Below are 13,840 nucleotides of genomic sequence, written 5' to 3' on the forward strand. Positions count from 1 at the left end.
CGCTCCCATTTTTCCCTTGTTCATTCAGCATGAGTCACTAGGTCTAGCCCGCACTTGAGGAGAGAGGAGTTAGGCTGTGCCCTCTGGGGGAACGTGTCAGAGAACTTGTGGTTTCAGGGTGAAACCACACAGTTGCTAGGAGATCGGAGAGAGATACGGCTGTGGGAGTGTTCTGTTTCCCCTGCCACCATCGGCAAATCCTGCCTGCAGCCATTGTGACTGAATGATGAGTTTCTGGTTCCTTCCGACATGGCGTTTTCAGGATGGCTTTCCTTGGCACGTGCCCCATTTTGTAGTTGTGCTTAATCCCCCTCATGTCATGGGGCCCAGCCCCCGCATGCTCAGGCCTGGCCGCCCAATAGGTTCTCCCAGAGAACTTTAAAAATGTACCAATGCCTTTGTCTCCACGGCAGTTGATGTAATTAATCTGGGCTGGGGGTCGGGCATTGGTACTTACTCAGAAGGTCCTGGGGCATTCTATACTCTGTAGTCCATTAGTCCATGTTGAGGACCTCTGGCCCAGCCCAGCCCTTGGGCAGCTGCTCTGGGGAGCTGTCCTTCCTCTCTCTGGCAGAACCGGTTACTCCCAGATCTGTGTCCCCAAAGGGCTTCGTTCCCTGCAAATATCTATCGGTCCTTTGTCCCCAAAGTCAGAAACTGGGATGTCTTCCTGGCTGTTTCCTCTGAGCTCAGCCCAGAGTCAGTCCAGAGTGGGCTCTCAGTGAGCGTCTGCGGATTGAGAGACTGATCTCTTCTCAACAGAAGCAAAAGCATGAGCTGTCCGTGCACAAATATGGCAAGGTCCCCGCACCCTCTCGCTGGCTTGACAAGATTGGAAACACCCAGCACGGTGGTACACACGTCAGTCATAATCGTGTGTGTGTGTGTGTGTGTGTGTGTGTGTGTGTGTGTGTGTGTGTTCTGCTGCTATTATAGTCCTCAGCTCTCTAGGAACAATAAGGGCCCCCTGGCCAAGAAGTCACTGGTGTGTGCGTCACAGCCATCTCTGCCTTCTTGTTGTTCTTCAGAAGGACTGTGTCCCCATGTTATTTTTAAATCGCCAGGAAACCTAAGAGTCAACCCTACAAGAGCAGATGACCTTGGACTGGTCTCCTTTTGTATGTTTGCCTTAAAGGTCACCCAGATGGCAAAGACCTTGCCTGTACAGTGGGTTAGGAAAAAAAAGGAGTAAATATATTAACCAGTACATTGAATTTAAACCCTTATTCAATGAACTGACTATGTTGGTCTATTTTAACTGTAGTCTTACTAACACTCTACTATGTTGAGGCCTCCAGAGTATGAGTTGGAAGCCATCTGCAGAAAGTCAGGAGCAGGTGGGACCGATAACCTAGGGGGCTGACTCACTTCTCCCACAAAGGGATTAGGAAGAATACGCCATGGGGTAGTAGACATAGAGGATGCTTCTGGAACGTCAAGCTTTGGAGGGCAGGTTGTGGCCCAGTTTATACTGTCTCTGCTGACAATTGATGCTGCTATGAGTTTCCTCCTATGGGGTCACCTGTTTGGGAGTGAGCCATCTGAACAGCCCCCTGGTCCTTCCACAGCCTGGCTCAATCTACGCATGCGCAAGAAACAAGTCCTGCCCGTGGGGCTCTTCCAGGACGGGGTGTTGGAAGTTGTTTCCTTCTGTTCTCCGTGCCTCTCTTGCTCCTTCCTCTTCATCCCAAAGTAGAAGGGCTGCTTGTTTTTCGCTCCTTTACAGCTGAAGCCTTGGTGCAAAGGCTAGAGTCACACACAGACCCTCCCCACCCCCGGGTCCTTCCTTCAGGAGAGAGGGGCTGCCCTTCAGGAGCAAAGAGGTTGGAGGTCACTCTGCAACATCAGTCATAAACAGAAACTGAAGTTAAAGGGGTCATTTCACCCTTAAAGAAGCTGAGGCTCAGAGAGGGGGAGCTGGTTGGTTGCTCAAGCCCCACAGCTAGCTGGGTGGTTCGCTGATCCATGAAAAGGGAGGAAAAGGAGACAAACAGCGGATGAGGTCCTTGCCCTCCTGGAGCTTACAGTCGCACACGGGGTCAGCAACCTCTTCCTCCAGGGGGTTCCTCCAGAGAGAAACTGCTCAAAGCTGCGTGGGCCGTGGGGTCTCCCTCACAACTGCTTGGTTCTCCCATCATCAAGGGTCTCAGCAGCCCTGATGAGACATAAATGAGTGGCATGTCTGTGTGCCAATCCAGTGTTATTTACAAAAACGGGGGAGGGCCGCAGACTGGCCGTCAGGCTTTACTTTTTCAGCACCTGGGAGAGTGGGAAAGGGACTTATAATGAAGTAATGGCATGGCTAAATGTAAAATCTGTGGTCCACAGAGGAGAGATGTGATGCAGGGAACGTAAAGGAGTCAGGGAAGGTGCTCACGACAAGTGTCATGTTGAGTAAGATCTAAGGATGAGGAGTCATTAAATAGGAGAAAGGGAAGCATGAGAAAGAGAAAAGCATTTTGAGCTGTCAGACTAGCTCGTGCAAAGGTCCTGTGGCAAAAAGGACCATGACTTTTTTTATATACTGTAATAAGGCCTGGATTGCAAGAGGGATCCCAAGACAGACCAACTCATGGAGGGAGCTGGGGAAGAGCTTAGAATAGCAATGTGGTCTTAATCCCAAGAGCTATGAGAGTCTAAGGGGCGATGTGACTGAAGGGGTTCTCATGGTGAAGTCCTCACTCTGGCTCTGGGCTATGATGCCACTGACAGAGACCAGAAGAGACTAGGTAACCTCCATCACTGTGCTGCAGCCAGAGCCCAGCCCCTGGAGCCAGGGTTGACATGTAGCTCAGCACCCTGTGGGTGCGCGCTCGAACACACACACACACACACACACACACACACACACACACACACACACTTCATATTTGCTATTCTAACAGATCTCCCGCTTGCTCCCCTTGCAGACGAATATTCGCACCGCATCCTGCATTTGATGGCCCCAGCTCCGTCCCATTCCGTTTTTCTCACCCTTCCCTCCCCAGCCCGATCCCCCCTCACAAGTTGCAAGTTCATCAAACTTGCAAGTTACATTTTTCAAAGGCTCTTTCTGACAAAGCAGTGGGGATTAGATTTGGCGAAGCCCTTCATGAAAAATTGAAGGCACGCTATATTAACATACATTGATTTATTCCCAGGGTTTCATTACGAGTAAGTGAGGATCCTGTAATACCAGGAAGGGTTAGGAGAGCAGGGGAACACGGTATATATTATATTGACAGCTCGATGGAAATGGACTTGCTTCTTCTGGGTTGAATTTGGAGCGCAGGAAAGGAATTGGTTAGTGAAAAAGGCATCAGTTTCCCCTCCCAGTGCGTGTGTATCATCAGTGCAGTTGCCACCAGCCCGGCCGGGGGGACTGCGGAGGAATCTCAAAGGATGCGGATGTGCAGGCGCGTCCTCCCCACCCGTGGGCGGGCGTTCGCTGCGGTGGGCGGTTCTCTGAACGTGCTCCTTTTTCTGCGGCTGGGGAAGCCAGGAGCCCAGCACACTGAACGCTCAGCACTTCATCACACTGGTCTTCTCTCAGTTCTCACAAGCCTTCCCCACCCCACTCGGGACCTTTGCTCAGGCATCTCTCTTCCTAGAACCCAGAATGCTCTTTCCCCTGCGCCAAAGCCCTATTAGTTCAGTATTAGTTCAGCTCTCCCCTGAGATACTTCTCTGAGCGCTTGGTCTTAGGTGGGTGTTTCTCAGAAGCAGACCCCCCAGACAAAGATTGGAATACCAGCGATTCTTGAGAGGTTTGGGAAACACTTGGGAGTGGGGAAGAGAAAGGAAGGTAGCCAGTGATGAGGCAGGCATTCCAGCTAGCAACCTGTGGGGGGCACGTGGAGCAGGATCCCCCAGGGAAATCCCCTAGGAGGCTGCAGGGGCGAGGGGAGCCTGGGAAATGCCATCAACTCCCAGCAGTCCCGTGCATGGTCATTACCTGGCACTTCCTGCTGGCGCCCAAGCAGAAAGCCCTCAAGCTAAGAGAGGCAGATGTTTGTAGCTTGCTTGCCTGAGAAGGGCTGGAGTGGACAGGGGTGACCGGGGACATGCGGGACGGATACCCCTGCCCAGGCTCTGCTTCCAAACATGTCCAAATCCTCCCACCCTGGGCATTCCTGCTGCTGGGCTCACTCTGCCCCAGGCAAAGTCTGGCCTCTCTCCTAGACACGCGGTTATCAATCGCTGCATGGCTTTGATACAGGAGACAAAAGTGACCTCTTCCTCCAAAAATGTTTGCTGCCCTTGCCTGAAACAGCAAGCTGCTTATTTTTGAACTGAAGTCGATGTGTTTCCTTTCCTGCCTAAACTTGCCCTTCCTGCCGAGCACGGGGACGTAGGTGCTGGAGGACGAAGTGATGTAAGGTGCCGTAGAGTTGACTTCCCTCGCCCTAGAAGAGGAGACACCTGAGGGCAGGGTCTAACCTGGATTCATGTGGGGGTCCCAGCAGCCCACAGTGCGGGTCCTAGTTAGTATACAGGGGTGTGGGGAAACGTGTGTGAAGGAGCACTAAGTGAATGAATGAATGTTCTTCCACCAATGTCGTGTGTCCCCAGGCCGGGCAGGGTGGTATGGAATACAGGGCACAGGTTTTAGAACCCTCGGGGACCAGGGTGCCGTCCTGCATCTGTGACAGAATACTAAATAACCACGAGCGTGCGTGGTCTGCAGCTACATGTGACGACCTGCGTGAATCTCACAAACGTAATGTGGAGCAGGAGGAGCCAGACACTACAGAGCACTCCCCGTGTGACTCCATTTATACAGATTCAAAGCCAGGCGGAACTGCCCTGTGCTGAGAGAAGTCCGGAGAGAAGGTGTCCTTGCCACAGGAAGCAGGTTGGGGCTGAAGGGGTGCGAGGGGAACCTCTCGGGTCTGGTAATGTTCGCTCTCTTAATTGGGTGCTGATTATATGGCTGTGCCCAGTCAGTAAAAAGTCACAGGGCTGTATCGTTTTCTGTCTGTGTTTTATACTCAAATAATACATGTTAATAGAATGAACTAGCTACAATAAAGACAAAACAAAACTGTGTTTTCCACTTTAAGACATATTTAATTTATTTATTTACTTTTGTTTTATTTGTGTGTGTGTGTGTGTGACAGAGACAAAGAGAGAGAGAGAGACAGATAGGGACAGACAGACAGGAAAGGAGAGAGACGAGAAGCATCAGTTCTTTGTTGCAGAACCTTAGTTGTTCATTGATTGGTTTCTTATATGTGCCTTGACCGTGGGCCTTCAGCAGACCGAGTAACCCCTTGCTTGAGCTAGCGACCTTGGGTCTAAGCTGTGAGCTGTGCTCAAACCAGATGAGCCCACACTTAAGCTGGCGACCTCGGGGTTTCGAACCTGGGTCCTCTGTACATGTTTTATTTAGAAACGTGATGCTCAGAGCGTGATCCCCAGGGCCAGGGCCAGGATGCCAACCTTTTTGTTACTGTCACGGCAGGTTAAGTGCAAAAATTGAGAGTGAGCACCTAGAAACTTCTCTGGTGCCTTGACATCGCAGTGACACCCAAGTGCATGGTCAGTGGGCACGTCTTCTTTCCCAGAGTCTGGCCAAGAGGAGTCTGGGGAAACGTGTGTGAAGGAGCACTAAGTGAATGAATGAACGAATGTGTTCTTCCATCAATGTCGTGTGTCCCCAGGCCGGGCAGGGTGGTATGGAATACAGGGCACAGGTTTTAGAGCCTTGGGGACCAGGGTGCCGTCCTGCGTCCATGGCGAGTCACGTGTGATGGGGTTTGGGATTATGACAGGTCGGCAGTGGATTAGGACACTCAGACCTGGGCCTTCCCCGTTGCTGTTTTTGAAAAGCGCTGATTTAAGGCAAGATGTTTCAAGCTGAGCCTGGGTCTCTGCATCCTTAGGATGAGAATAAGTATCCTGATGCCCCGCAGTTGGAGGAAGATATACCACGATATAGCCAATGAGAAAGCAGCAGTCAGCACTGTGGGGGCAGGGCCCAGGAGATGCATTTTTGATGGGCTTTCCAAATAACTTGCATTGGGATGCTTCTCTCTGAGCACTGCCCTGCAGCCACAGTGACCAACGTGGTGGCCGCTAGCCACATGGGGCTGGTGTCTGACTCCACGTGAATAAATAGAGGCTGTATTCATTCATATTCTAAACCATGGATATAAAATATCTCATTAGCATTCTATGTCGATCACAGGTTGAAATGACAATATTTTGCCTATATTAAGTGCGACACGACATATCGTTTGATTTAATATTTTGTTTCTTTTTCAATTTCATGTGACCGCGAGAACATTAAAAAGTGTGTCTGCGGCTCGCATTGCATTCCTGTCGGGCAGCGATGCCCCAGGGTGTCAGTGGTGGTGCAGCCGCAGGCCGGGTAACCCGGAAGGTGGATGGTAGCACCAGGACTAGCTGACCAAGCTCTCGTGCCTTCTCCTTCCCTCCCCGGATGTCTCTCCCTGTGAGCTCCGTCCAGCTTCCTGCGTGCGGTGCTGACTGATCTGTCTGTTGGCTTGTTGTGCAGATCAACTACAAGGCTGTTGGCTCCCTGGACCCGAGCGCCGACCTCTCCAGCCAGAGGGGGAAAGTCTTCAAGCTCCGGAATGAAACCCACCACCTCTTTGTGGGGCTGTACCCAGGGACCACCTACTCCTTCACCATCAAAGCCAGCACAGCCAAGGGCTTTGGGCCCCCCGTCACCACTAGGATCGCCACCAAAATTTCAGGTATCTCTCTCTCAGAAAGTTATCGTTGCTTCTTCTTTTTCCCCATTTCTAATATCCTGGGGAGTGAAAAAGGCGAGAGCCAGCTGTCACCGTGGGGTGTTGGAACAGTCGGGGACGGTGCAGTCCCTCGTGTGTTACTATTGTGGTCTCGTGAAGAAGGCAGAGTCTACGAACTTCCTAAAGTATAAAAAAATTATCAATTAGACCAGAGGGAATGCTTAGTAATTCATCAAAAAAATATACCACACAGCTGCATTAAGTAGTCATTTTCCCCCCTATACAGATTGGCTTGTAAAAATGTGATTTATTTTTCTAAATATTCCTTATGGCAGGGCAGGGCACAGCAGTTCTCATGCAATGTCTGATGAATGGATGGATGGATGGATGGATGGATAAATGTTACAAAGCTATGTGGGCCAAGATCTCACCTGCCATCTCCTGTGGGGCCGCCACCATCATCAGACAGCGTCAAGCAAAATTTTCTCAGAGCCTTTTCTCCCAATTTATGTTTTTTCAGAATACCTGGTTCTGGTCTACCTGCTTACATATATCACATAATAGACCCACAGTGTTTTTGTAGCTTGATGTTTTCACTTATATTTCCACCATAAACATTTTCCATGTTGCCACATTGCTTTGATTGCAATGTTTTGCCAAGTAGATGGACGTATAATTTAATTAGACAACCCCCTGTGGTTGGCTAGACATGGTGCATCCATGATTTTTTATCAAAGTAATGCTTCAATAAACACGTTACAGAATAACATTGAATTCGTGGGTTGGGATTATGACTTTAGGATTAAATTCCAGAACTTGAAATACAAAATTGAAAGGGAAGTGGATTTTACTAGCGCTTACCACCAATGGTTCAATGGCCTTGGAATCTAATGAACACAATAAACTGAGGAACAAAATGGAAACTGAGGCAGAGACACAGGAAACAGATGGACAGCTGTCGGGAGGGGGGGATGAGGGGACTGATGAAAGAAGGTGAAGGGCTAACACAGACAACAGGGTGACAACAGGCAGAGGGAAAGGGGGTAGGGCGGGGTGCAGGGGGGCAGGGGGGGCAGGGCAGTGGGGGCAGAGACAGGCATTGCCTGGGACGGAGGGTGCACAGGGCAGTGTATAGATGGTGGTGTATTGAGTTGTACACTTAAAGCCTGTATAGTTTGGCAAACCATCTCATCCTGATAAATTAAAAATAAATTTTTAAAAAGGGGATTAGATTTAGTTGCACTCCCATAGGTTGGGAATAGGGGAAGGAGGGTCTCAAGAGAAACAAAAAGAGATAAGAAGAATGACTGCATCTGGGCTACTGTAATTTGCATTTTAAATGTGCTTAACAAGGTTGACTGCCTTCACATCTTTGTGAAGCCCTTGTATTTCCTGCATGTTACTCGGGATGGAACTTTTGGATCCGTGAGGCTTACTGGCCGTGTCCCCGCCACCCTTCCGCAGACTCTCCTGAACCTCGAAGGAGCCCTCCGGCAGGTTGGAGGTCAGGACCGGCTTTGCTGAAAGCCTGAGATGCCATGTGACTCTGGTCTAAGCCTTTTTCCCAAGCGTCCTCCTCCCAGGCATCCAGTGTCGTCAGGGATGACGCCAGGGGGCGGTGGTGAGCGGGGTTGGACCTGCACTGAGCTGCACGCTCTCTCTGTTCTCTACCCAGCTCCGTCGATGCCCGAATATGACACAGACACCCCACTGAACGAAACAGACACGACCATCACGGTGATGCTGAAGCCTGCTCAGTCCCGGGGAGCCCCTGTCAGGTGAGGCGGCTTTCTCCACCTGGAGTTTCAGCGTTCCTTCTCCGCCCTGGGCACACCGCCCATCAAAGTGCGGCAGCATCAGTGCCCTGGGCAGGACAGCCAGGGGCAAGGCTTCCTGGAGGAAGCGGGTCTGCAGCCCTGAAGGGGGCCCCTGAGCCAGGGGTTCTCTCTGCACAGTGGGGTACTGGAGCTGATTCAGAGGGAGCATGCTGATGGGGGGAGTTGAGGAGGGCTGGGAGAGAACTTTCTGGAACACACCTATGGTAAATTTATTTACTGGGTTGGAAGCCTGGAAGCACGGTCTGCCGGCCAGGTTACCTTTCCATGGCTGAACGGCATTAGCAGACAAATGGTAAGACTCTCTGAATTCTGGAAGCAGCCCGCTCAGAGACGATGAATGGAGCCAGACCTCTGGGCTGGTCCCGGTTTGGGCCAGAGTGGGCTGGTGTCCCGCAGAGGGACTTGAAGTCAAAGCCATACGGCTGGTTTTCACAAGAGGCTGCTGGAGGTCAGAAGCACACTTACGGTCCAGGCAAATAAAGCGTCCCAGTAGCTAAGCTGTCCCAGTGCAGGGTCCTGGCTCCCGGCCACCGGGAAGGTGGGCATCTCTTTTAAACCAGCTACACTGCGCAAGGGCACGGTTCCTGTGTTGACTGCTAGCTTTGCTGAGAGATCACGATGCTTCAGTCCCTTGAAATCAAGCAGAATGTTGGGTAAAACCGCTTCCAAATTGGCTCCGTCCAGTTCACCAAGCATGCATTGCATATCTTAGATGCCCGGAACGGGAAGGCATTTATTTATTCCTTAAATCTTTATTGAGTGCTCACTCTGTGCCAGGGGCAGTTTAGGATACAGCAGTGAACTGGCGTGAACAGCTCATGGTGTAAAGAAAGCCCAACTCATGGAGACAGAAACATGAAAGCGTGGTTACAGTGTATCCAATATTTATGGAGGGACAGGTGGGGTGTTATAGAGGCTCCGAGGCAGTACCACTAAGACATGGACCTTGCTTCCTGCCTTTGAGTGCATCGCTCCCCTTGAAGGTTGCCTCGGATGTCGCGTGACGACTGGGTAACCCTTTTGGTGGGGATGCTGTGGAGTGAACTTAAATCATCTAGGAAGTGAGGGGGAGGCAAGAGGACTTCCCAGGGGTCCCTCAGCTCGGGGTGTGTGGTCCTTGCCTGTAACTTGTGAGTGGAGAGCCTGCCTGTCCTCCAGCAGACTCCTAGCTAAGCCCCAGCCTCCAGTCTCACCAGGCAGGCTGCTCCTCCTCCCTGTGCCAGCCAATCCCTGGCTCCAGGTCAGCCCAGCTCCAGCCCCTGCTCTGCCACTTGCCGCCCCTCCCAGGCCCCATGGGTCCGGGTCCCACTCTGTCTGGTAGAAATGAGCGTGCAGGAGGTGAGGAGGGGAGGGAGGGAGGGAGGGAGGGAGGGAGGGAGGGAGGATTGCCGTGTGGGGCTCCCACACCCTCGTCTCTCCGGCCAGACCACGTCGGCAGCCTGGCCTATTTTTCTAATACTCCACAATAGAGATTTATTGCTTTTGCATTGCTTTCCCCAGGCCTTCAAAGATTTATTGGTTTTTAAGTGACAGAATCCCAGAATTGCTTAAAAGATCAATCAAATAGTGACTAGAATCTAATATTCAGCTCTGGCTTGAACACGCCAAGCCTTCTCCCTCCGTGCCCCGCCTGTCATGCTGATGTATCTGTAGTAACCTTCATAAGAAAGTAACTTGGCCGTGAATTAATCACCTCTAATGCAGTCCCTGGAGTGAGGCTGGGGGCAGAGCCCCGCTTCTGTAGTAGATCTTCCCCTGGGTCCCCAGCCGGCTTCCTTAGAGATGACCTCCACGTGGTCGGTGGGGCCCCCTCTGCTCAGCGTCAGACACGGCTTTGGGATTAGCTGTTTCTCCCCTGTCCCCTTGCCGCCCCCACCCCCCACTCTCCCACCCTGCCAGGGTGGCTTGCTGCCCCCACCCCCCACTCTCCCACCCTGCCAGGGTGACTTGCGTCCCCACTCTCCTACCCTGCCAGGGTGGCTTGCTGCCCCCACCCCCCACTCTCCCACCCTGCCAGGGTGGCTTGCTGCCCCCACCCACCCCCCACTCTCCTACCCTGCCAGGGTGGCTTGCTGCCCCCACCACCACTCTCCTACCCTGCCAGGGTGGCTTGCTGCCCCCACCCCCCACTCTCCCACCCTACCAGGGTGGCTTGCTGCCCCCACCCACCCCCCACTCTCCCACCCTGCCAAGGTGACTTGCTGCCCCCACCCCACCCCTACTCTCCTACCCTGCCAGGGTGGCTTGCTGCCCCTACCCCCCACTCTCCTACCCTGCCAGGGTGGCTTGCTGCCCCTACCCCCCACTCTCCTACCCTGCCAGGGTGGCTTGCTGCCCCCACCCCCCACTCTCCTACCCTGCCAGGGTGGCTTGCTGCATCTCCCGACATGCCTTTCTCTTTCTTATTCATCCCCACCAAGCTGCTGAAATGGTCCTTCAGACCCGCAATTGGATCAAGTTAACTTTTCCTGCTTAAAATTCTTAAATGGGTCACTGGCTTTCTACCGCGTTGAATCCCAAGCCTCTTTAGCACGGAACTTAAGGGCCCGTCCGTCAGAATCTGGCCCAAACCTGTCTCTGGCTCTCTGTCCTTCCACAGCGCTCCCTCCCCAGGGTCTGCTCCTGCGCCCTGTGCGCCCTCTTCCCTGCCCCCTCCTGAGCTCCTCGCCGTGTTTGTTATACAACCTCCTGCTTCCTCTGGGCTTGTTCTCTGCACTCCTCACCAGACTGTGAGCTCCAAGAAGCCGGGAGGCTTGACACTAACACATCCCCTTTCCTGGGGACAGTAGCGAGCATTTAAGAGATACTAAAAAAAAAAAAAAAAAAAAGAAAGAAAAAGAAGTAAAACGGAAAATCTGGTTTGGCATGCCTGGTGGATGCCAGGTGCCGGGACTGTGGAGCTGCACGTCACGGGCCCTGCCGTCAGCTGCCTCGAAGTCTGGAAGAGCTGTCCAACAGAGCCTCCTGCCGCGGTGGAAGTGTCCTATATCTGTGCTGTCCAAATAGTCACCACGGACGGCAGGTGGCTATTGGACACTAAAACTATGACGAGTGTGACTGAGGAGTTGATTTTTTTTTAAAGTTCTGGCCAGCGGCTCCCGATTTAGATGGTGCAGGTGTATAGGAAGAGCGTTCAGAAAAAGTAAAAGCACTGACGACCCTGTGTGCTGGGTGAGAGGTCCCTCGGAGAGCTCAGGGCAGCAGCTCTCGTCGTTCGCCTGCTGGGCTCCGGGGCGGGGAGGGCTTCTTGGAGGCGGTGTTGCCTGATCTGAGACCGGTCGGAGGAGGGGGAGCTTGCTCAGTGACAGAGGGAAGCGTGTGAGCCAGGAGGAAGCGGCAGATGCAGGAGCCAAGGCGGGCGGGGTGCACAGTGTGTTCCGGGAGCCAGCGGGGCTGCGGCAGAGGTGAGGAGAGAGGCAGAGAGGCGGGCAGGGGCCAGGCAAAGACCGTCGTCACTTGGGGTTTGGACGTTGGCCTGGTAGGAGTGGGGAACATTTGGTGGGCACTTGCAGGAGCATTTTTCATGTTTGGAAGATCAAATAAGCTCAAGTGTGCAAAGTGCAGTTGACAGTTGTTCAGCTTGCTGCTTGGCTCGGCCAGGCCGTTGGGACGGGAGTGGCCCCCGCCTGCCCTGCCAGCCGTGGGGCAGAGTGCCCTCGGGGCCCTGCTGTGAGCTGACACCTGCTCGCTGGGTCTCCTCTAGCACCGTGGGAGCTCTGTTACATGCGGGGTGCTGGCAAGCATGTGACATGTCAGGGAATGTGCAGTTACCTCGGAGGATGTCCCCAAATCCTCAAAGCAATATTACCTTAAAAATGGATCCTCAGATGTGAGCGCCTTTCACAAACACCAAATCAAGCGGACAGGGCTAGGGTGTCCCAGCTGCCGAAGGACCAGTCCGCTAAGGTCAGCAGTGCCCTCAACTTAGAGGAGATGCTACTTAATGGTGTGGAATCAAAGCAAAGCAGAGCCATAGCCCCTCCCTTCCCAACAGGCACAGGGACCCACATGAGCTTCCTTTACTGAGACCTTATAAATACTGGGACCAAAGTGGGTAGACCAAGTCAAACCGAGCAGAAGAGGTGAGACCACATCCTAGGTGATGAGTCAGGCTGATCGGTTCACTTGTTCGTTTGCTTATCAAATCATTCACAAGTCAGCAAATATCTAATTTGCATTTGAGCAAACAGCTATGTGCTGAGCACTGCAGACCCAGAGAGGAGCAAGACAGGCCCACACGCAGCTGAAATCCTCATGGCAGAGATAGCTCTGCACAAACGGGAATGACAGACTCATTCATTGCAGCCAGTATGTCCTGGGTCCTTGTCACCGCACCATGACCCCTCCGATTTCAGCGGTAGCCGTGCTGGACAGCTCCCTGCTGGGTTGCGGTTCCGCCTTTTTCTTTCTTCTGCTTTGCCTCAGGGCTTTCTCCTAAACCCAGAGGATCTTGTTTAGTCTGAGTGGGCAGGTCAGAAACACAAGAGATTTAACAGTGCAGGGGCAACCTCCAGCCAGTGGGGGACAGGCATCTAGGCATCCGTGCCCTGCCTCCTGTCCCTCAGGATGGACCTTTCTGAGGCACACGCCGCACAGTTCCTCACACAGCCCCCTTGGGACTGAGCCCCTGTTTTCCAAATGTGAGTTCCTGTAAAATGGAGGCTCAGACTCAGACCAGGGCATCCAGAGATGCAGTTAGAGGAACTGAAAGGAGGCCAGGGGGACAAGCAAGGGGAGAAAACACCCCTAGAGGCACGTGGGGAGCGTGGATGAGAGAGCCAGGTAACACGGGCTTTGTCATCAGCACAGTCAGGAGTTCTATTCCAGGAGCAACGAGGAGTCAAAAAAGGGTTTTAAGCAAGTGAGCAGTGTGATTCGTCTTGCTTTTTTTTTAATAAAAGGACTTTTAGGCACCAGTGTGGAGACCAAATCGGAGGTGCTGGGGATGGTTCCATGGCCTCTGCCTCAGGCGCTAGAATAGCTCTGATTGCGGCAGAGCGACGCCCCGGATGGGCAGAGCATCGCCCCCTGGTGGGCGTGCCGGGTGGGTCCCGGCCAGGCGCATGCGGGAGTCTGTCTGACTGCCTCCCCGTTTCCAGCTTCAGAAAAATACAAAAAAAAAAAAAAAGAGTGGGGGGATAGTTCTGGGTGTCAGATGAGAAAGGAAGGTGAAGCAAGTGAGAGAGGGTGTGGTGATGGAGGAGAAATTCGGAGGAGGTCAGGCGGGAAGCCTTGGGGATGACGTCTCTACGGGGCTGGTGGGGGGTGTAAAGGAGAAGACATTGTCCAGAGTGACTCCCGGGT

General features: G+C 52.8%; 1 protein-coding gene across 13 annotated transcripts in view; it reads left to right on the plus strand.

Moving 5' to 3' along the window:
* The window catches only part of PTPRT (protein tyrosine phosphatase receptor type T), a 966,224-nt gene that overhangs the window by 712,282 nt on the left and 240,102 nt on the right, over positions 1 to 13,840 (plus strand). For all 13 annotated transcript variants that reach the window (XM_066387766.1, XM_066387770.1, XM_066387767.1 and 10 more), the window contains 2 exons: positions 6,500 to 6,701; positions 8,374 to 8,476. In XM_066387766.1, the coding sequence (XP_066243863.1) occupies positions 6,500 to 6,701; positions 8,374 to 8,476 (305 nt within the window). The remainder of the gene's footprint in view (positions 1 to 6,499; positions 6,702 to 8,373; positions 8,477 to 13,840) is intronic.

This window comes from Saccopteryx leptura, chromosome 5, assembly GCF_036850995.1.
Source record: "Saccopteryx leptura isolate mSacLep1 chromosome 5, mSacLep1_pri_phased_curated, whole genome shotgun sequence".
NCBI lineage: Eukaryota > Metazoa > Chordata > Mammalia > Chiroptera > Emballonuridae > Saccopteryx > Saccopteryx leptura.